The 19,043-nt window shown below is 57.7% G+C and overlaps 1 protein-coding gene and 2 long non-coding RNA genes across 4 annotated transcripts in view; 1 reads left to right on the plus strand and 2 right to left on the minus strand.

Annotated features, from left to right (window-relative positions):
- The window catches only part of CACNA2D2 (calcium voltage-gated channel auxiliary subunit alpha2delta 2), a 114,576-nt gene extending 98,182 nt beyond the window's left edge, over positions 1-16,394 (plus strand). Inside the window, exons 10-37 of one of the 2 annotated variants that reach the window (XM_077129193.1) lie at positions 16-174; positions 394-501; positions 594-672; positions 1,280-1,329; positions 1,519-1,608; positions 1,770-1,841; positions 2,034-2,108; positions 3,363-3,437; positions 3,516-3,587; positions 3,669-3,740; positions 3,840-3,901; positions 4,821-4,897; positions 8,860-8,920; positions 10,874-10,971; positions 11,164-11,254; positions 11,363-11,425; positions 11,542-11,645; positions 11,920-12,018; positions 12,111-12,199; positions 12,380-12,430; positions 12,669-12,740; positions 12,831-12,983; positions 13,130-13,182; positions 13,287-13,342; positions 13,496-13,622; positions 13,809-13,918; positions 14,017-14,099; positions 14,216-16,394. In XM_077129193.1, coding sequence (XP_076985308.1) covers positions 16-174; positions 394-501; positions 594-672; positions 1,280-1,329; positions 1,519-1,608; positions 1,770-1,841; positions 2,034-2,108; positions 3,363-3,437; positions 3,516-3,587; positions 3,669-3,740; positions 3,840-3,901; positions 4,821-4,897; positions 8,860-8,920; positions 10,874-10,971; positions 11,164-11,254; positions 11,363-11,425; positions 11,542-11,645; positions 11,920-12,018; positions 12,111-12,199; positions 12,380-12,430; positions 12,669-12,740; positions 12,831-12,983; positions 13,130-13,182; positions 13,287-13,342; positions 13,496-13,622; positions 13,809-13,918; positions 14,017-14,099; positions 14,216-14,356 — 2,442 coding nt within the window. In that variant the 3' untranslated portion in view covers positions 14,357-16,394. The remainder of the gene's footprint in view (positions 1-15; positions 175-393; positions 502-593; positions 673-1,279; positions 1,330-1,518; positions 1,609-1,769; positions 1,842-2,033; positions 2,109-3,362; positions 3,438-3,515; positions 3,588-3,668; positions 3,741-3,839; positions 3,902-4,820; positions 4,898-8,859; positions 8,921-10,873; positions 10,972-11,163; positions 11,255-11,362; positions 11,426-11,541; positions 11,646-11,919; positions 12,019-12,110; positions 12,200-12,379; positions 12,431-12,668; positions 12,741-12,830; positions 12,984-13,129; positions 13,183-13,286; positions 13,343-13,495; positions 13,623-13,808; positions 13,919-14,016; positions 14,100-14,215) is intronic. The other variant, XM_077129195.1, reaches the window with a different exon arrangement.
- Positions 49-14,271, minus strand: LOC143657155 (uncharacterized). Its single transcript, XR_013162763.1, has 3 exons — positions 14,224-14,271; positions 3,507-3,563; positions 49-238 (listed from the first exon to the last, which is right to left on the minus strand). It is a non-coding gene; the product is annotated as an uncharacterized LOC143657155 (long non-coding RNA).
- A 1,837-nt stretch (positions 16,395-18,231) lies between the features above and the next one.
- On the minus strand, positions 18,232-19,009 carry LOC143657154 (uncharacterized). The gene is made up of 2 exons (XR_013162762.1): positions 18,835-19,009; positions 18,232-18,676 (listed from the first exon to the last, which is right to left on the minus strand). It is a non-coding gene; the product is annotated as an uncharacterized LOC143657154 (long non-coding RNA).
- Between the last annotated feature and the right edge of the window lie 34 nt (positions 19,010-19,043).

The raw sequence follows: 19,043 nt of genomic DNA on the forward strand, positions 1-19,043 counted from the left end.
CCCACTGCCCCACAGTTCAATGAGAAGGCGCAGCCCGTGTCATGCTTCACACACCTGGTGCAGGCCAACGTGCGTAACAAGAAAGTGTTCAAGGAGGCTGTGCAGGGCATGGTGGCCAAGGGCACCACGGGCTACAAGGCCGGCTTTGAGTACGCCTTCGACCAGCTTCAGAACGTGAGTCCCGTGGGTTGGTGCGCTGGGCAGGGGCTCCCCAGACATACCTCCAGGCACAGTGACGCTGGGGAAATGAACATGGATGGCTTGTTAGCACCCGGGGGACAGCTCGGACTGATAGGAGGGGCCGAGGGCCAGGCCAGCCAGCGGGATGGGGGCCCTGCCCCTGGACCAGGGAGGGGCCGAGAGCCGCCTCACTCCATGCCCACTCCCACTCAGTCCAACATCACTCGCGCCAACTGCAACAAGATGATCATGATGTTCACGGATGGCGGCGAAGACCGCGTGCAGGATGTCTTTGAGAAATACAACTGGCCCAATCGGACGGTGAGTCTCAACCCCTGCGCTGGGCCCGGTACAGGGAAGGCTGTCCCCCAGTAGCCCAGCAGTGTCCTTAAGCGCTCCCCGCCCATGCACAGGTGCGTGTGTTCACCTTCTCCGTGGGGCAGCACAACTATGACGTCACCCCCCTGCAGTGGATGGCCTGTGCCAACAAAGGTATCTCTCCCCGATGTCACTGCCATGGGGCCTACCTGCCTTGTCCTGCTGTCCACTGGGTTTTTTGTCCGCCTGTCCATCCATATGTCCATCTGTCCACCTGGCCTGCGTTTGTTCATCCACTGTCCAACTTCCCATACATGTGGCTATCCAGCTGTCCTTCTTTCTGTGGGCCGTCTTGTCCATCTGACTGAGCATCTTTCTGTCCAGCTGTCTGCCCATTGTCCATCTATCTCCCAGCTTGTCTGCTCTCGTGCCTGTCTGCCTGTTAGTCCGTCTCCCCATGTAGTTTGGCCCGACCTCCGAGTGAGCTTACTGCCATCCTAGAAGGGAGAACGTCGGGCCTCAGTCCCTCCCTTCACCCCATCTCTGCCCCCTGCTTTGCTTCCATTTGCCCCAACACCCACACCCTATTCCGTGGCATCAGTCCCAGTGACAGGAACATAGCAGGGAGCTCTAAAAGGAAGAGTTTGGGGGTAGTTACACCAAAGGGAGAGGAAGTCTGAGGGGTAGGGAAGGATTGCAGATGCACCCTGGGGGGCAGGGCCCCTGTAGTGTGGGTCCCGCAGCGCCACCCTGGCCCGCCTTTGTCTCCCTTCCCTCACAGGTTACTATTTTGAGATCCCTTCCATCGGTGCCATCCGCATCAACACACAGGTGAGGCTGTGGGGGAGGCCCCCTCCCAGCCCTGCTGCCCCTCCGGGATGCTGCAGTACACGGGCAGGTGTAGGGCGAGCGCGCCCCCTGGTGGCTGCTGCGGGCACAATCCTGGCACCTGAGGCCGCAGAGCAGGGAGGGTACTGTGGAAGGGGCAGTCTCTGACCCCTGCCTGCCACCTCCTCCCAGGAATATCTGGACGTCTTGGGCAGGCCCATGGTGCTGGCAGGCAAGGAGGCCAAACAGGTGCAATGGACCAACGTGTATGAGGATGCACTGGTAAGGCCCCTGGGCCAGAACCTACCTCCAGGGATAAGCCACAGGGTCAAGCCCTTAGGCAGGGCAGACCAGGCAAAGAAGAGAGAGGGGCGGCCTCCTCTGAACACTCAGGGTAGGGGCAAGGCTGGCCGCAGGAGACCATCGTCCTTCTCTCACTTCAGGGCCTGGGGTTGGTGGTGACAGGTACCCTCCCTGTTTTCAACCTGACGCAGGACGGCCCTGGGGAAAAGAAGGTGAGGTCCCCCACTGGGTGAGGGTCGGGCAGGCCCGTGGCAGGTCGGCGGGAGGAGGAGGCAAGGGCAGGTGGCAAACGGGACTGGGCAGCTGCTTGTGAGAGCAGCTGGGGGCCTTGGGTGTGGGGAGCCCAGCGGGGGGGCTCTCCAGGGAACTGGGCCATCGGAGACCCCTGCCGCCTCCACCTCCAGAACCAGCTGATCCTGGGCGTGATGGGCATTGACGTGGCTCTGAGTGACATCAAGAGGCTGACTCCACACTACACGGTGAGTGCCCGCCCGTCCGTCCGTCCGTCCGTCCTGCTCTGCCTCCCACACCAGCCCAAGTCAGGCCCAGCAGAGCCGAGGAAGGCATCTGAGGAGGTGACCTTGGGCCCAGAGATAAGTTGACAAACTACAGACAGCCAGACCGAGAATATTTTTGCAGGCCGTAGTCTACCCAATTCTGCCTTGAGTTGCACAAGCAACCAAAGACAAAGCCCAGACAAACAGGCATGGCTTTGTTCGAAGACAATTTTACTTGTGGACACTGAAATTTGTATTTCAGATCATTTTTGCATGTCATGGAATATAATTCTTCTTTTTATTTTTTTCAACCATTCGAAAATGTGAAAACCATTCTCAGCTCAGGCCACACAGTAACAGGCAGAGGACCAGACTCAGTCCACAGGCTGTAGTTTGCTGATTCCTGGACTGGAGCTATGTAGGCAGAAATGCCCTAAGCAGAAAGGAGGGGAAGGTATAGCCTGCAGGCAGAGCGAACTCTCTGGACAAAGGCTTGAAGTAAAAAATAGAATCATAAACCAAGGAAGTGGCAAGGTCACCGTGTGGCCGGCCCAGGGCCTGGGAAAAGGGAGGTCAGGTCTTGGTTGTGAAGGAGTGGCAGGGAGCATGGATGCCTGCACCCTCAGCCCGAGCCACAGGAGGCCCCATGCTCAGACCTGAGCAGGTAGGGGCCTTGGCATTGGCCTTTGTGTGCCTCACAGAAGTAAGGGGGGAGTCCAGGGTCCTACCCAGAAGAGAAGCCCAGGCCTGTGGCATTTGCTTCTCCACCTCCACTCTACCGAGATGGGGACAAAAGGAGGCACAGATTGGAGGCAGGAGCACAGATTGGCAGGTGCAGGGCTCAAGAAGGGGTGGCCCATGGGCACAGCAGCCAGAGGAATAGGCAGGGAAGGGCAGCAGCAGGACAGGCCTGGCAGGGCCAGGGGGAATCGGGGAGCTCTGGCCAACTGAAAGCTCCATGAGAACAAGGAGTAGGGGGCTGAGAACCACAGTATGCAGAACTGTGCCCCCATGGAACTTCTTGGCCTCAACATGGCCAGTACAAGGGGGATGGGGTGGACAGCCTGCAGGGCCTGGCTTAAAGGACAGAATTGGGGCTACACGGCATGTGGGTACCCTTGGCCCAAGCAAGCAAACAGCACCCCTCAGTGGGCCGGAAGACAGGACTTGGAAGGGCTCTGGCCACAGGAATCCCTATCCAGTCCTCAGCCCTGAGCACCCAACCTGTGCCCTCAGCTTGGAGCCAACGGCTACGTGTTCGCTATTAACCTGAATGGCTACGTGCTGCTGCACCCCAACCTCAAGCCCCAGGTGAGCCGGGTGGGCGGCCTTGGAGGTGGGTAGACCCTGTAAGCGGGGACCCCTGACTCCCCACCTTACCTTCCGCAGACCACTAACTTCCGGGAGCCCGTGACTCTGGACTTCTTGGATGCGGAGCTGGAGGATGAGAACAAGGAGGAGGTGAGGAGGAGGAGGGGAGGAGGGGTGGGGGCGGTGCGGAATGGGGAGGGGGGCCCCGCCCTCACATCTCCCTGCCTCTAGATCCGGAGGAGCATGATCGATGGCAACAGGGGCCACAAGCAGATCAGAACGCTGGTCAAGTCTCTGGACGAGGTGAGAGAGCACGGAGAGTCGAGGCAGCTCCCTCCCTCCCGCAGCCCACCCCCACCTGCTAGCCCAAGCACCTGACCCAGCCTCTCCTCCTCCTCCTAGAGGTACATAGACGAGGTGACGCGGAACTACACCTGGGTGCCCATCAGGAGCACCAACTACAGGTGAGCTGGTGTTGGGGCTGTGTAGGCAGCGCCCCAGGAGTCTGAGCCCAGCAGACCCCTCCCCAAGTCCGCCATTTCTCAGCCAAGTGGGGCCACCAGCAGCTAGGGTGCTCACTCCTCACCCCAGGACTCTCAGTGCCCCGTGGGCCTCCACCTGGCCTTTTAAGGACAAGTGCCAGCCCTTGGAGCACAGGACAGACATATGACAGCGCACCTGATGTTTCCCAACCCTCCAACATCCTCTCATGTCACTCCCACCTGGATCACCCCCCCTGGGTATCTGCACCCAGGATACCGCCCTCGGCACTTCCCAGACCTGCTGTCAACCAGCATCTCGGCCTCAAAGCCACCCCCAACTGCTGGACTAGGCCTGCTCAGGGCAGGCTGCCCTCTATGCACCCCACAGAAATGCCACAGCATCCTCATGCCCCAAACCAGCCTGAGACTGCCCCTCGCCGTATTAATGCCGTCAGCTGGCTGGAGTGGCTGGAGTGGCAGGGGACTATGGTCCTCATGCCCACAACAGCACACAACCCAATCTAGCCACTGACAGCATCTGTTCTGCCCCTTGTGAGTTTGCTGCTGGCCAGGTGGAGGAGGCCAAATGGGCAGGTGTGTGGAAGCTGCTGGGGGGTGGCGGGTGGGGGGGGAGCAGACTTGGTTTGGGGCTGGGAGTTCTGCCACATCAGAAGAGTTTTTGAGTTGTGGACGGTCCACGCCCCTGAGGGTCTCCAGGGTGCTGACCTCTACATCATGAATCACCCATAGCTAACCTGAGACAGGTGTCCCTGGTGGAGAGGAGAGCAGGGGACACCACAGCCTGGGCCTCTGCCCAACCCCAAGGCCAGGGACAGGGGGTGCCCGTGCAGCCTGCCTGTGCCCAGCAGTAACCAGCAGACCTCCCTCCTCCCCTCTCCAGCCTCGGGCTGGTGCTTCCGCCCTACAGCACCTTCTACCTCCAAGCCAACCTCAGCGACCAGATCCTGCAGGTCAAGTGTAAGTGGCCCGGCCCCTGCCTGCGCCCTGCACCCCCGCCTCGATCCTGCACCCTGGCCGGCCCCAGGCAGCAGAGCCCGTGGCCGCTTGCCAGAGGCGAGGGTGGCAAGGTGGTCCCTCCTGCCCCTTCTGCCCACCCCCAGGCGCCCGCAGGCTGGGGGCACCAGCCTTCGGAAAGTCTGTGGAAATCTGCATGCTCGCCTTTTCTCAGATTTGGTTCCAGACCATTCTCTCATGGTTTCCGTTGAGGTTACTGTTCTTTTATTTCTCCTGCTCTGTGTCTTCCCTCCTTAGCCTGCTTCCCCCGCACACCCATGGGGGCTGCACTCTTGGAAGACACACCCTCCCCTCATTTTTCCCTCCCCCTTCTCCCTGCTCAGCCCTCTTCCCCTTCAGTTATCCCCTCCCCAGGGCTAAGTTCTCCCTCTGCCTGCTCCTTGCCTGTCCTCGGTTCACATCCTCTCTCTCACCTTCTTCCTCTCACTTCATCTTCTGCCTCTCACCTTCCTCCAACCCCTCTCCCTCCCTCACTCTCTTTACTCTTCCTTCTCCCTCCTTCCCTCTGTCTCTTCTTCCTTCTCTCCTTCATTCTCTCCCTCTTCCCTTTCTCCTCCCCACACCCCCCCTTTCTCCTTCTCTTCCTCCTCCCTTCTGCTTACTTCTTTTCTCTCTCCCACTTTCCCTCCCTCCCCTCTCCCCCCACAGCCCCCATCCTCTCCCCCTCCTCTCTCTCTCCCACCCCTCTTCCTTTCCTCCCTCTCATCTGTGTCCTCTCTCCTTTCTCTCTCTCCATCCCTGCACATACCCCCCACCCTGTCTCTCCATCTCTCTCCCTCCCTCCTTCCTTCCCTCCCTCTCCCACCCTCGGCCTGTGGCTCACCCCTGCATGTCCTGCTCACCCTGGGCCTCCCCGGGAGGCCTCGGTCTGGGAGCCTGTGGCCCCGCCTGCCCCACCGCCCGAGGTGACTGGGAGGGAGGCTGGGGCTCTGGCCCCACCGGGCGCCCCCCACCTGCCTGGCTGACTGGGGCTCATCTCCTTTGAGTTTTCTTGCTCTCTCTTTCTCTCTCATGTCGTTTTTTGCAAGAAGTTTCCTTTCGGTATGATGATGAGACACAATATTTTCATTCAAACAGCCATTGAATAAAATATTGTTTGTGCCCCTCCCCTTCCCCTCCCCTTTTTCGTTTGTTTTTGTGTTTGTGTTGTTTTTGTTTTCCTCGCTTTCTCTCTTGGTGGACTGTCCCAGTGCCAATCAGCAAACTGAAGGGCAAGTATATTCAGAACCAGTGCACCCTCCCCTCCCCTCCCCGCCCACCCTCACGCCCCTGCTTGCCCCCCTCCCTGCCCAGGACCAGCCAAAACCCTGCTCTCCAGGGCTCCCCTCCCAGCACTCCGTTGGACCCTGTAGGTCTTGCCTTTCCTCTGATCCCTAAACCCCTATTACAGCCAGAGGCCTTCTCCCCCGGCCCTGCCTGCAGGGTGTTCCCCAGTGTGCTCTGAGAGCTCAGGCCCCCATCCTCATCTTCCTCACCCCTCAGGGTAGGCCCCTTTCTCCCCCACCTTCTCTGTCCCTCCAAGACAACTCAACAGTGGGGACAGAACTGGCTGCCTCTCCACGGGCTCCCCCAAGCAGGGCCGGGGCCTGAGATACAGGGTGTAAACCCTCAGAGGGCTACTGTGAGGGTGGGGAAGGGGGCAGCCCCAAAACCTTTCTCTGGGGCAGCTCTCCTTCCTCTGACCTCTGGCAGTGACTCCAGAAGCCGACAGACCTCCAAGAGGAAGACAGAAACCTTGGAAGCCTCACACTGACCCTGGGGCAGAGAGGCCAGACAGGACAGGTGGCCAGGCCCAAGGAGACTGAGGCTGACCAGATCCTCCCAGAAACTGGCCGAGCTGCTACTGGGCCAGCCCGCTGCCACTGTCCCGCTGTGCTGCACCCGGAGCTTTGCTAAGGCCACTGGCCCCGCCCTGCCCTAGGGTGCTCGCTGCTCTTGGGGAGCGTTGGCCAGCAGGTGTGGAGATGGTGTTCGCATGGAGAGATAAAGGCAGACCCAGGCCCTGGGCCTGGCCAGGTCAGGAATGTGATCAGTCTAGACCCCAAGGCCCAGCAAAGGAACTTGGAGGGAATGAGGCTGGGAGTGAGGAAAAAGGTTCTGGCACTCAGCCATGCTCAGGCTGGAGAGAGGCTCCTGGGACAGGTGGGCAGTGAGCTCCTGGCCCCTGACAGAGAACAAGGAGAGACTTGCCACCAAGGAAGCTGGGAGAGTCAGAGAGCACAGCACATGAGGGTCTGTGTGACTGACATGCAGAGCCACCCTGACAGAGAAAGCCTGGGCAGATGGGGCATGGAGAGCCACTAAGGGATGCCCCACCCCCTGTGGCCTGGAATTAGGGGCTCCCCAAGAAGCCCTGAGGTCCCTGTCCAGCCTGGTCCAGCAAAGGGGAAACAGCAGCTCCCACTGGCTTGAGTTGTCTTTTTCCACTGTCCCATCCCACCCAGCAACTCCAAAATGCAGGGCCCTGGTCACAATGAAACCATAGCATAGTTCTCCCTCCCTGCGCCTCCTCCCTCCTCCTTTTTCTTTTTCCTACTCCTCTTCCACCTCTTCCTCCCCTACCCTTCCCCCATTGGCTTGTGTCCAATCCCTGCCTCACAGTCCTATCAGAAAGCAACAGTCCAACCAGTGACTTCCCAACCCCTCCGAGCACCCCCAGCGCCCGCCCCTGGAATTTTGCAGTGCATTGTGGAGTACTGGGGAACAGGAAAGACCCCTTTTCTGCACAAATGAAGCCCTTGGGTGAAAAAGAAGTCAAGATGACAGGATGGGAAAGTGGGCTGCCCAGAGTGAGACAGGCCAAGAGCAGGGAAGCACCCCCTGGTGAAGACAAGCAAGGTGGCCAGTCCAGCCAAGCAGGGAGAGGCCACAGAGAGTCCACAGGCCACATCCCCAGGTCCATTCACAAATACACACACACACACACACATACCTGCACACTCACGCGTACAGGCTCACACATGCACACAGACCATAAGCCCAGGGCTCAGGCCAAATTGGTAGAACCCAACAGCACCCCCTCCGCCCCATCTAGAGGCCCTAGCATTCCTCCCTGGCTGCTCAGACTCCAGATCCTGAGAAAGGGCCCTTCTCCTTCCCCGCCTGCCCTCAGGCCCTGGCCCAGCAGGGCAGGTGTGCAGACCCAGGCAAGGCCCTGTGTCCCCTCCGAGCTCCTAGGGCCTCCTCTCAGGAATAGGAGCACCTCGAGCATCTCCCCTCACCCAGCCTCCCCGGGAGGCCCTCAGACCCCCACAATGCACTGCAGCCCACCCCCAGCTGCCCACACCGGTCTCTGGTTGGACTGTCGGTGCCCGTGAGAGACCCCCTCGGTTTGGCCATGTTGATGCCTGACACAGAACAAAAGCGAGACCTACCAAAACACAAACAGCTGCGGCAAAGAAAGAGAGATAAAAATCCGCAGCCAAAAGCCAATTCCCTTCCTCAAAGTCTCTTTGGAGGCAAAGGAAGCTCAGCATGCGGTTTTTTCCATTATGGATGTGATAACAGCAAGACTGGCGCCTCCCCCAGACCATGCATATATATAGCAGTGTGTGTATATATATGTGTGTGTGTGTGTCCGTGTATATGTGCTATACAGCCGTATGGAAGCATATACAGCCACGCCAAGGGACTCACTGCCGACAGAGGACCAGGCCCGGGCAACATATTGGCTATAACTGCCCTCCTCCTGCGATGCTGTAGTCTCCACAGGCCCTCCACCCCTCCCTGCCCGACCCTTCTCTCTGGCTCGAACCTGAACGTGGAGGTGGCGGGTTCCCTCTTTGCTGGTGTCTTCCCCTCCCTCAAGCCACCCTCTCCCCTGTCCCTCCAGCCCCATCAGCTCTGAGCCCCCTGGCCTCCTGCCTCCCCAGCCCCCGCCGGATAACCCCCCGTTTCTGTTGCAGATTTTGAGTTCCTGCTCCCCAGCAGCTTTGAGTCTGAAGGACATGTTTTCATTGCTCCCAGGTAGCTTGCGTGTGGCCTTGCTGAGGTGTCCTCCCCCACTCCCAAAGCCCCGGCCCTGCCCCCTGCACCGCTGCCTGGAGCTCTGTGTGTCTTTGTCCCCGTGCAGTGTCGCTCCCTTCCCCTATGCATAGCCCTATATGTGCAACCCGTGCATACCTGGGCCATGCAGCCGCACCAGGCGGCGGTGGCCGGCAGCCCCACAGCTCTGGCTCCCACCAGGCCTGGGGCAGGAGGGCTCTGGACTCTCTGCTGCCCTTCCCTACCCTCCCAGGCAACCAGGAGGGGCCCTTCCTGCCGGGCTCGCTGCTCTGGTTTGTGGTGCCTTCCCCTCCTCCCGTCCTGCACCCCGTTGTTGTCCTGTGTCAGTCAGTGTTTGTGTGGGTCCAGGGGCCAAGCCAGCCAGAGCCCCGAGTCTAGGTGTGGTGGCTCACTGAGGACGGGCCAGGGGCGGGGAGGCAGGGGCTTTGAGAAGCTGCTCCAGCAAATGAGGGACCGGGCCCAGAGAAAGCCCCAGCCTGGACACCCCTAGGGCACACACTCAAGATGCTCATACATCCTCGCGGGCCCCCTTCTGCTGGCTGACCCATATCTGAGGAGGCTGGTGGGCCCCCCGGGGGTGAAGCCCACCGCTGTGACCTGAGCTTTGGATAAGGGCAGATGGACAGATGGGGATGACAGAGACCCACGAGCACCCTCAGGCACCACACGGGGGCTCTGAACGCCCCTAACCTCTGTGTGTGTGCACAAGCGTGCATGCGCCCACAAGTCTCTCTGCAACCCTCCAAAGCTGTGTGTTTGTCTTACTGACTCATTGTGTGTGTGTGTAATGGTCCGAGTGGAAGTGTGCGGCTCTGTGAGGGCAGAGACCGTGTTCATTTCTGCCCCTCTATCATTGGCTTGGGAGAGCTCAATAAATATTTGTGGGGTGAGTGAATAAAGTAATGCACAGCTGTGAATATATATGGATGGGGGTGGAGAGACCGCAGATGATTTAGTGTTCTCAAACAAAGCTGTGTGGGCATCACTCTGGGTGTGTCAGGTATAGAGAGCCTCCTTGCACAGACGTGCAGGCCGTGCACTGCATAAAGGCCCTTAGGACCCAATCCCAGCTGACTTCCCCAGACTGTGGGCCCTGGCACAGTTCTAAAGTCCCACAGAGTTGCTGCCACACAGCCAGCAGAGAGATCCCTGGTGGCAGGGGTATGAATGAGGGATTGGACAGAAAAGACAATTCTATCCCACAGGGTACAGGGTCTGCTCACCAAGATTTCCTGAGGGAGCAGGCCCCCTCCATAGCCTGCAGCCCCACATTCGCTGGAACCAGAGCCAATGCTGAACCCAGCAAGGGCCTTGAGGAGGAGAAAAGAGTTGGCCCACCAACCGCTGGGGGAGGAGCATTTCAGGCAGAGGAAACAGCCAGTCCAAGGACCCACATGTTCCCACTGACTTCCTGACCTCTGCAGTAGGAGCAGTTAATACCCCCTGCTGAGGCTCAGGGAGGTTGAGTATGTTGCCCAAAGGTGCACAGCTAGGAAGCAGCAGGATAAGGTTTAAGACTCAGGCTGGCAAAGCCCATGCTGGTCCTCTGTGTCCCCAGCAATGCCGTAGGGCAAATTTTTGGAGCCAGCCATAGGTATTTCCTAGAGCCTCCCAGGTGTACTTGTGCTGGGTGCAGCTACGCAGGAGAGATGGAGGCTCTACAGAGCCAAGGAGGGAAAACTGTCCAAGGTGGAGGTAGCACACCCTCATTCCCACGTCAGCTCTGCCTGGACTCACACCTGGACAGGCTGCCAGACCCATGGCAGCTGCAGCCTGTAAGGACACACGCGCCCCTCCCTGAGACCTGGGCTTCTCAGCAAATGGCCTGGAGGGCCTGTTGGGAAATCCTGACCCCACTGCCCTGTCCAGCTCCCCAAGCCCACTCTTCTTGCCCCTCCCCAACCCCTCCCCCAGAGAGTATTGCAAGGACCTCAACGCCTCTGACAACAACACCGAGTTCCTGAAAAACTTCATTGAGCTCATGGAGAAAGTGACTCCGGACTCAAAGCAGTGTAAGTGCCGCTCAGGACGGCCGAGTCTGGGCAGCGCCCAGGGAGGAGGGGGCAGCCCAGAGGAAAGCCGGGACGGGGCCAGCGTGGAAATATGCAGACTCAAGGGCCTGTTGGAGCCTTCAGGGGGTTGGAGGTTGGAGAGGGTAGGCAGGGAGCTGAAAAGTGCCCCTTCACCCCACCCTCCTGTTTCAGGCAACAACTTCCTTCTGCACAACCTGATCCTGGACACGGGCGTCACGCAGCAGCTGGTGGAGCGTGTGTGGCGGGACCAGGATCTCAACACGTAGGCACTGCCCAGCCTGGGGGGCCAGGAGGCTGGGGTGGGCCCCGGAGACCCCGGCCCTGCTGGGCAGAAGGCAGGTCTTTGACCCTACCTCCCTGCTGTCCCCAGGTACAGCCTGCTGGCGGTGTTTGCTGCCACCGATGGTGGCATCACCCGCATCTTCCCTAATAAGTAAGTGACCTACCCCACTGCCTAATGCCCTCCCCCTACTGAAGCCATTGTCCTCTGCTGGGTTGGGCCCAAACCATTCCTCACCCACCAAGTTCTGTACCTTTTGGGTGCTCCAGGGCAGCTGAGGACTGGACAGAGAACCCTGAGCCCTTCAATGCCAGCTTCTACCGCCGCAGCCTGGATAACAGTGGCTATATCTTCAAGCCGCCACACCAGGACAGTGAGTGTCCACCCAGGGTGCCTAGGCGCAGGTGGCAAGCCTCAGGCATGGGCTCTGCTCTCTGAGCACAAAGCCAGCTGAGATTGGGACAGGCATCAAGAGAGGGTTAGGCTACTCTTTCAGCCACTGAATACTAGCCATGCCAAATGCTTTGCTGGATTAGGCTGTGGCCAGTCCTGGGTTGGGCCCCTGGGTCCTTGGGGATCAGCAATGGAACGGTCAGTGTGACTGCCAGCCCCTGCTCATGATGGCCCCGCCCCCATCTCACCCCTAGCCCTGTTACAGCCACTGGAGCTAGAGAACGACACAGTGGGCGTCCTCGTCAGCACAGCTGTGGAGCTCAGCCTCGGTGGGCGCATGCTGAGGCCAGCAGGTGAATGTCCAGGGCAGTGGTGGGGAAAGGGGCAATGGGCGGGGTACCACCCAGGCAAGTGGGCACTGATGGCCCCTCACTGTCCCCTGCAGTGGTGGGTGTCAAACTGGACCTGGAGGCCTGGGCTGAGAAGTTCAAGGTGCTGGCCAGCAACCGCACCCACCAGGACCAACCTCAGAAGGTAACTGGGCAAGGACAGGGGGCAGTAGGCCCCAGGAACCCCTATCAAGCTCCCTCCCAGAGTGGTTCCAACACGTATGGGGAGGCAGGGGATGCTGGTGGCCTGGGGAACCAGGTGTATGCAGGGTGACAGGAGGCGGGTGAGCTGGTGGGCGTCTTATGGCCCTCACTCTCTGCCCAGCAGTGCGGCCCCAGCAGCCACTGTGAGATGGACTGCGAGGTTAACAATGAGGTACGTGTGCCCTGAACTTGACCGGACCCTAGCTTACCCCCGCTCCTGGAATCCTTGGTCCCAAACCCTGGCCCATCCCTTGGCCTGTGGGTCTCAATATCCCCATCCTGACTTCACAGCTTTACCAGAGCTGGGGGGAGTGGTGGATCCCCACTTTGAGCCATTGGACTGCCAGAGCCTAGGGAAGAGGGCCTGAGGCCTGGCCCCTCTCTATCCTTTTCCCCTTTCCTCCTCTCAGGATCTCCTCTGTGTCCTCATTGATGATGGGGGATTCCTGGTGCTGTCAAATCAAAACCATCAATGGGACCAGGTGAGAGTCAGGAAGGGAAGGGCCGGTTAGAGCATCTTGGGGGTTTGGCATGCCAGCCCTGTGCCCATGACACCCTCCTGGCATCCCCAGGTGGGCAGGTTCTTCAGTGAGGTGGATGCTAACCTGATGCTGGCACTCTACAATAATTCCTTCTACACCCGCAAGGAGTCCTTCGACTATCAGGCGGCCTGTGCCCCTCAGCCTCCAGGCAGCCTGGGTGCTGCACCCCGGGGCATCTTTGTGGTGAGACCCAATGATACCTGGCCTGGAGATGAGGGAGGGGGGAGCTATCCATAGATGAACTTCCCACCTCTGACTAAGCTCAGAGAGGGCTGGGGGTGACAGGCCAAGGGCAGGGGTGGCAGCCCACACCCCTCTCTCCATTGTAGCCCACCGTTGCAGATTTCCTCAACCTGGCCTGGTGGACTTCTGCCGCTGCCTGGTGAGTCCTGGGAACAGTAGAGGGTATTCCCTGGGCCGCCTTAGAAAAAGTGGTCAGGTCACTGGCCTCTGCTGACCTACCACTCCATACCCCATGCCCTGCAGGTCCTTGTTCCAGCAGCTTCTCTACAGTATCATCTATCACAGCTGGTTCCAGGCAGGTAGGTAGGACTTTGGAGGCCCTTCTTCAACCCCGCCCCAATCTGAGCAGGAGCCGACCCCAACGGGAGGGACGGACTCATGGCTGAGCCAGGCTGAGGCCCGAGTCCCTACCACGACCTGTGGACGGGGCTAAGCGCTCTGGGCCCTCGCAGACCCGGCGGAGGCCGAGGGCAGTCCCGAGGCGCGCGAGAGCAGCTGCGTCATGAAGCAGACCCAGTACTACTTCGGCTCGGTGAACGCATCCTACAACGCCATCATCGACTGCGGAAACTGCTCCAGGTGCGCGCGGAGGGCCGGCCCGGTGGTGCGGGGTGGGGCTGACGGCGGGACCCACGCGGCGAGGCTAGACGGACCGGGAAGACCCAAGGAGGAGGCCGGGCCTGCCGTGGGGCCTGGGACCCGCCGAGGCCGCAAGCGGGTGGGCGGGGCGAATCTCAACGCCCCGCCTCACCGCCGTGCCTCCAGGCTGTTCCACGCGCAAAGACTGATCAACACCAACCTTCTCTTCGTGGTGGCCGAGAAGCCGCTGTGCAGCCAGTGTGAGGCTGGCTGGCTGCTCCAAAAGGAGACACACTGTATCCTGCCCACGGCCGCTCCCCATGCCCGCATTCCCTCCCTCCCCGCGCCCGCCTTCTGTGCCCGGCCACCTCCTTGACTCCCCACCCATGCCCAGCGGACGGTCCCGAACAGTGTGAGCTGGTGCAGAGACCGCGGTACCGGAGAGGCCCGCACATCTGTTTTGACTACAACGCAACGGTGAGGACGGGATCGGCAGCCTCGAAACCCCGCTCCTGTCCTCCAGGGCAGGCGCGCCTGGCGCCCTTCCCTGCCTTGAGCCTGCCCAAGCCGACCAGCCCCGTCTCTCCCCGCAGGAAGATACCTCAGACTGTGGCCGCGGAGCTTCCTTCCCGCCGTCGCTGGGCGTCCTTGTCTCCCTGCAGCTGCTGCTTCTCTTGGGCCTGCCGCCCCGGCCGCAGCCCCAAGTCCACGCCCAGGCCTCACACCGCCTCTGAGTGCCCCCACCCCGATCTGCCCACCCTCCTGCCCCACACTCCCCCGCCTTACAGCCTCACCCTCTCCCTGGCTGAAGGACCTGGATGCGCAAGACCTCGAGAGTGTGCGCCTCGGGCTGGGGGTTCCAAAGGCCCAACTGTGTCCCCAGTCCCTTTATTCCCACTGGACTCATCCATCCCAGAGGGCTGGGAACGAGAGGCCACACAACTGGTGCCAAACCAGGCCTCTACTGCCCACCCTAGGGCTCCCTCTGTGTGGGAGTCCTGCCCCCAGCTGGACTCCTCGAACCTGGTCCTGCTGCCCAACCAGGGGCCCAGAACTGGTTTCCTTGGAATACGGGGGAATATGAGATGGGCAGTTTGAGGCCTGTGTATTCCTCCTAACCGAGGAAGGTGTGAGGAGAGAGGCTCTGATTAAGTCCTGCAAGGGAGAAAGGTACTGAGGCAACCCCTCATGGGGTCCTGCCCTTCTCAGGCCTACAGTCATTCCCCCTCAAGCCCTGCAGGTGTCAGGACAGACACAGTGACACTGGCTCAGATGCAACCCCATGCACACCCAATGCCCTGAGGGCAGAAACTGGGCTCGCATTAGACATAACCCCGAGTGCACGCGCACACACACAGACACACACACACACCACAGGGTGATTATGGGGCTCACAAAGCCTTACACAGGGCCAGGGGCTGATCGGAAGGTTGGCACTTACATACTCCATCTCCTGCTCACCACCCGCCTCTAATATGAACTGCGGTCCAGCTACTCCTCCTGTCTTTAAAGCCGAATGTCAAACAGTGCCAAATGCCAGGATGGGGACAGAGACTCCTCTGTCTCACTCCTGGCTGCCAGTGTCCCCCAAGTGCCCCTCACCCTGCTAGGTGCTCATTATAACCATTTCTCACTAGTGTCAGGCCCCCAGCGGGTCCACATGCCACTGCCTACACCCTCGGCAGAGGAACCCCCCACCAGACATCGCCCTTTGCCTTAGCGGGGGTGACTTGGTTTCTCCTGGCTGGGCCACCCCACCCCCAATCCAGGCCTTCTACATTCAGGCCTGTGCCTACTCCCCATGCCCTTCCCATTCACACACACTCCTTGCCCCCAGGAGGCCAAATTGCCCATCCCCTGCTGAACACACACTTGAACACACATACACACACACACTCTGTGCACACACAGAGGCTGGGCCCGGGCACAACTCTTCACACCATTCATTCTGGTCATTTCCCCCAAAGGTATCCCCAGCCTGGGGGCCAGATGGGGGCTAAGGGTAGGGTGTTGTGGCCATGGGGCTAAGATGGACTGGGAGGAGGGGGGAGGGTGATGCATTAATTAATGGCTCCGTTAATTAATGTCATGTTGCTTGTCGCTTTCTCGGTGTGTGTGTACGGTCCATGCCCGCTGCTGGTGCCAGGGTAGGTGTCCATGCTGTGCACCCTGCCTGGCTGCCAGCCGTGTCCTGTGGGGGTGTGTGTGTAACTGTAGTGTAGTCAGGTGCTCAATGGAGAATATAAAAAAAGAAACTGAAACATACAGAAAAATAAATATATATTTTAAGTTTAAAAAACAGAAAAACAGACAAAACAATTCCCTTCAGGTAGCTGTCCAACCCCCAGCTGGGTCTGATCCTTTCATTGCCCCACCTGACCTGGCTGTCCCCTCACCTCGGGCTTAGGGGATCTGTGGGGAACTGGGGGGCCATTTCCTTTTCTCTGCCCTTTTTGTTTGTTTGTTTGTTCTATTTTGTACAGACAAGTCAGAAAAACAACAGTGACAAAAAGACAAGAAACTTTGTAAAATATCGTGTGTGTGATTCCTTGTAAAATATTTTCAAATGGTTTATTACAGAAGATCAGTTATTAAATAATGTTCATATTTTCACTTCAAATGGTTCCCATCCACTGTGTGTGCCCCAGGGTGGGAACTGGGTAGCTATGAAGACAAGTGGCCTTGATCTCAGAATCCCACATACCTCTTTCCTGGGGGTGAAGGCCAAGGTGATCCAGGCTGAATCCAGGCCCCTGGTAGGCTAAGGGCATGAGGCTTCAGGCCCCTGACATCCTTTGTCTCATTTATAATCTCAAAAGCCTCTGAAAAAAAGCTGTTTGAATTTATTTATTTAATTTTTAAAGCTCCTGGAGGCTCAAAGCGGAGGGTCTAGAGACAGGAAGACAGAAATGAGATGCCGGTTTAAGGAATTTGAGGTACCCACATGTCAGCATAAGGAGTGAACAGCGGGGCACCTGGCCCAGATCCCGAACCCAGCATTCAAGGGCTCAGTTCTGCTGTCCAGAGAAGGCCAAGGGCTGGCCCACCTACCTACAAGCCCCGCTGCAGCCACCTCCTGGCCAGGCCTGGTGTCAGTGCTCTCTCCTAGCCACTGCTGCTCACGCTAGAACTCAATGCCAAGTCGGTTTTGCAGAACCCTTTCAGGGCTGTGGCCACCTCACTAACCAGCACCAAATGCCCCCTACACCCTTGTTCATTTTAAACCCAACCATCTTCATAAACAACTCTAGTCCATATGACCTTCACATTCTTTTCAAGAGAAAAAGAGGGGAAGAGGTTTTCAGTGTATCTGATCATTGCTACATACACCGAAGAGGGGGTAGGGGGCAGGGATTCCACTCATTCAGCACTTACCCAGCAGGCATCCAGCTGAATCCTCACCACAATTTTAGGAGTGTGTGCGAGTATACCCCCATTCTACAGAGGAGCACACTGAGACAGGGGAGAAAACCCTTCTTCCCAAGTGAGAAGGGTAAGAAAGCATTAGATTTCAGAGAGGAAGTAGCTGGTGGGAGGGAGCCTTGCATATTAAACAGGTGGAAGACATTGCAAGTTTCTTCAAGGGCTGGCAAATTTGGGGACAGGCTTATACTAAAAAAAAATTCATTATTTATCTGAAATTCAAAATTAACTGGGTGTTCTGTATTTCGGTGTGCTAAATCTGACAATGCTACTGTGGGGTGGCATCCAGTGGGATCAGACTACCATGCTACCGGACAGAGGCAGTGGATTTTCTGCACGATGCACTCCAATGACCACTTCCTGAGACTCTGGGATTTCAAAGAGAGAAAAAGCTTATTGGTAGGCACGAAGCAGGAGATCAGATGGCCTAATCACCCAAAAATCTGTCTGTCTCCGAACTGCAGTAATTCTGATAGTTTTATAGCATTAAAAGAGGGGCAAGCTTCGGGTTCATTTCCCAGACCATGCACCCACCCCAAAAAAAAGATGGGCAGGTTTTAGGATAATGAACACAATGGCCCCAGATGATGTAATTAGAGATTATTTGATTATTGAGCATGCACAGATCGATTACAGGCCTAGTCACAGGACATATGTAAGAAAATGGTGGCCTTAATACGATGACGGGCATTAATTTTAGTATTATAATGAGGTACAGATGACCTATAGGTTAAAGTCTAAGCTACTGCTGATATCAGGCACGCCCATTCTGGTGAGATCCAGCTTCAGTCATCAAGATAACTATGGACTTGTGGTGCGTTCAGCACTGGGCTAACCCAAGGCCCTTCATTAATAAGCATAACGGATTGTCTTTAGTGATCACAAGACTCCAAAGTTGAAAAAACAGATAAAATGGGTAAAAGTGTGGGTCAGTCACAAGGTTTTTACAATCACAAGTGCACAAGATAAAGACTATACAATCATTATTAGAGATCAAGGCAGTTGGATTACAGTTCAAAGATTTCAGGTATTTCCCTCTGCAACCATAATCATCTCTTAAATCTTAATTTTTTGGTTACAACCAAAGATAAAAGGTGTTAACACTCTTTGTAACCTGGAAGGCTCTGCACATATCCACAGATGAATTGAGATCAGTGACTGAAAGGGATTTTGCACTTCATATAAAACACTCATATAATTATTTTAATTATATAATTCAATATACAAAAAATCAGTTTGCACATAACACAACCTGCCAGACGTCCAGCACTGTTAAGTGGAGGCTCCAAGCTTGCCTGGACCAGGCTTGTAGAAAGACCTCTCTTCCCCCCAGCCAGCAATCAGAAGTCTCTGGTGGGGAGCGGAGTCACTGAGGGCATTTGGGCCTTGCCCCTCAGGGGTCAGAGACCTGGGTTCCCGTCCCAGCCTCACCTCACTCACATTCGCTGAGCACCCAAGGTGGACTGGCATCTTACGCTCCGTTTCCAGTTCCTCACCATAGAAGATCACCTCAATCTCTTTTACGGACCAAGAGTTTCAAAAAAACTCAGGGGACAGGCCACGGTGGCTCTGCAGGCAGAGTTCTCGTCTGCCATGCCGGGGACCCGAGTTCGATTCCCGGTGCCTGGTGCCTGCCCATACAGAGAAAAAAAAAACCTCAGGAACTTGGCCAACGTCACACAGCCGCCAAGTGGCAGAACAAGGGTCAAACTCCATACATCAGTCAAGGTTCTGGGAACCTGTGCACGGCAACGCACACCAGAACTATCCAGCATTCTCGCTCACATACCTGCCCACAGGGATCCACCTACTCAGATGTTCATGCACTAAAACAACCGTTCTTCCCGAGGAAGTTGACAAATGTGTAGCCTGCAGTAGAGCGATCGCCGATACCACTGCTTTCCGGAAGTCAGCGACGCCCGCTCACCCTCCCCCACCTCTGGAGAACCGGCTAAAACGGCCCTAGGAACTACAATTCCTAGCGTACCCTCCTCTTAC

Source organism: Tamandua tetradactyla, chromosome 15 (genome assembly GCF_023851605.1).
Source record: "Tamandua tetradactyla isolate mTamTet1 chromosome 15, mTamTet1.pri, whole genome shotgun sequence".
Classification (NCBI taxonomy): Eukaryota; Metazoa; Chordata; class Mammalia; order Pilosa; family Myrmecophagidae; genus Tamandua; species Tamandua tetradactyla.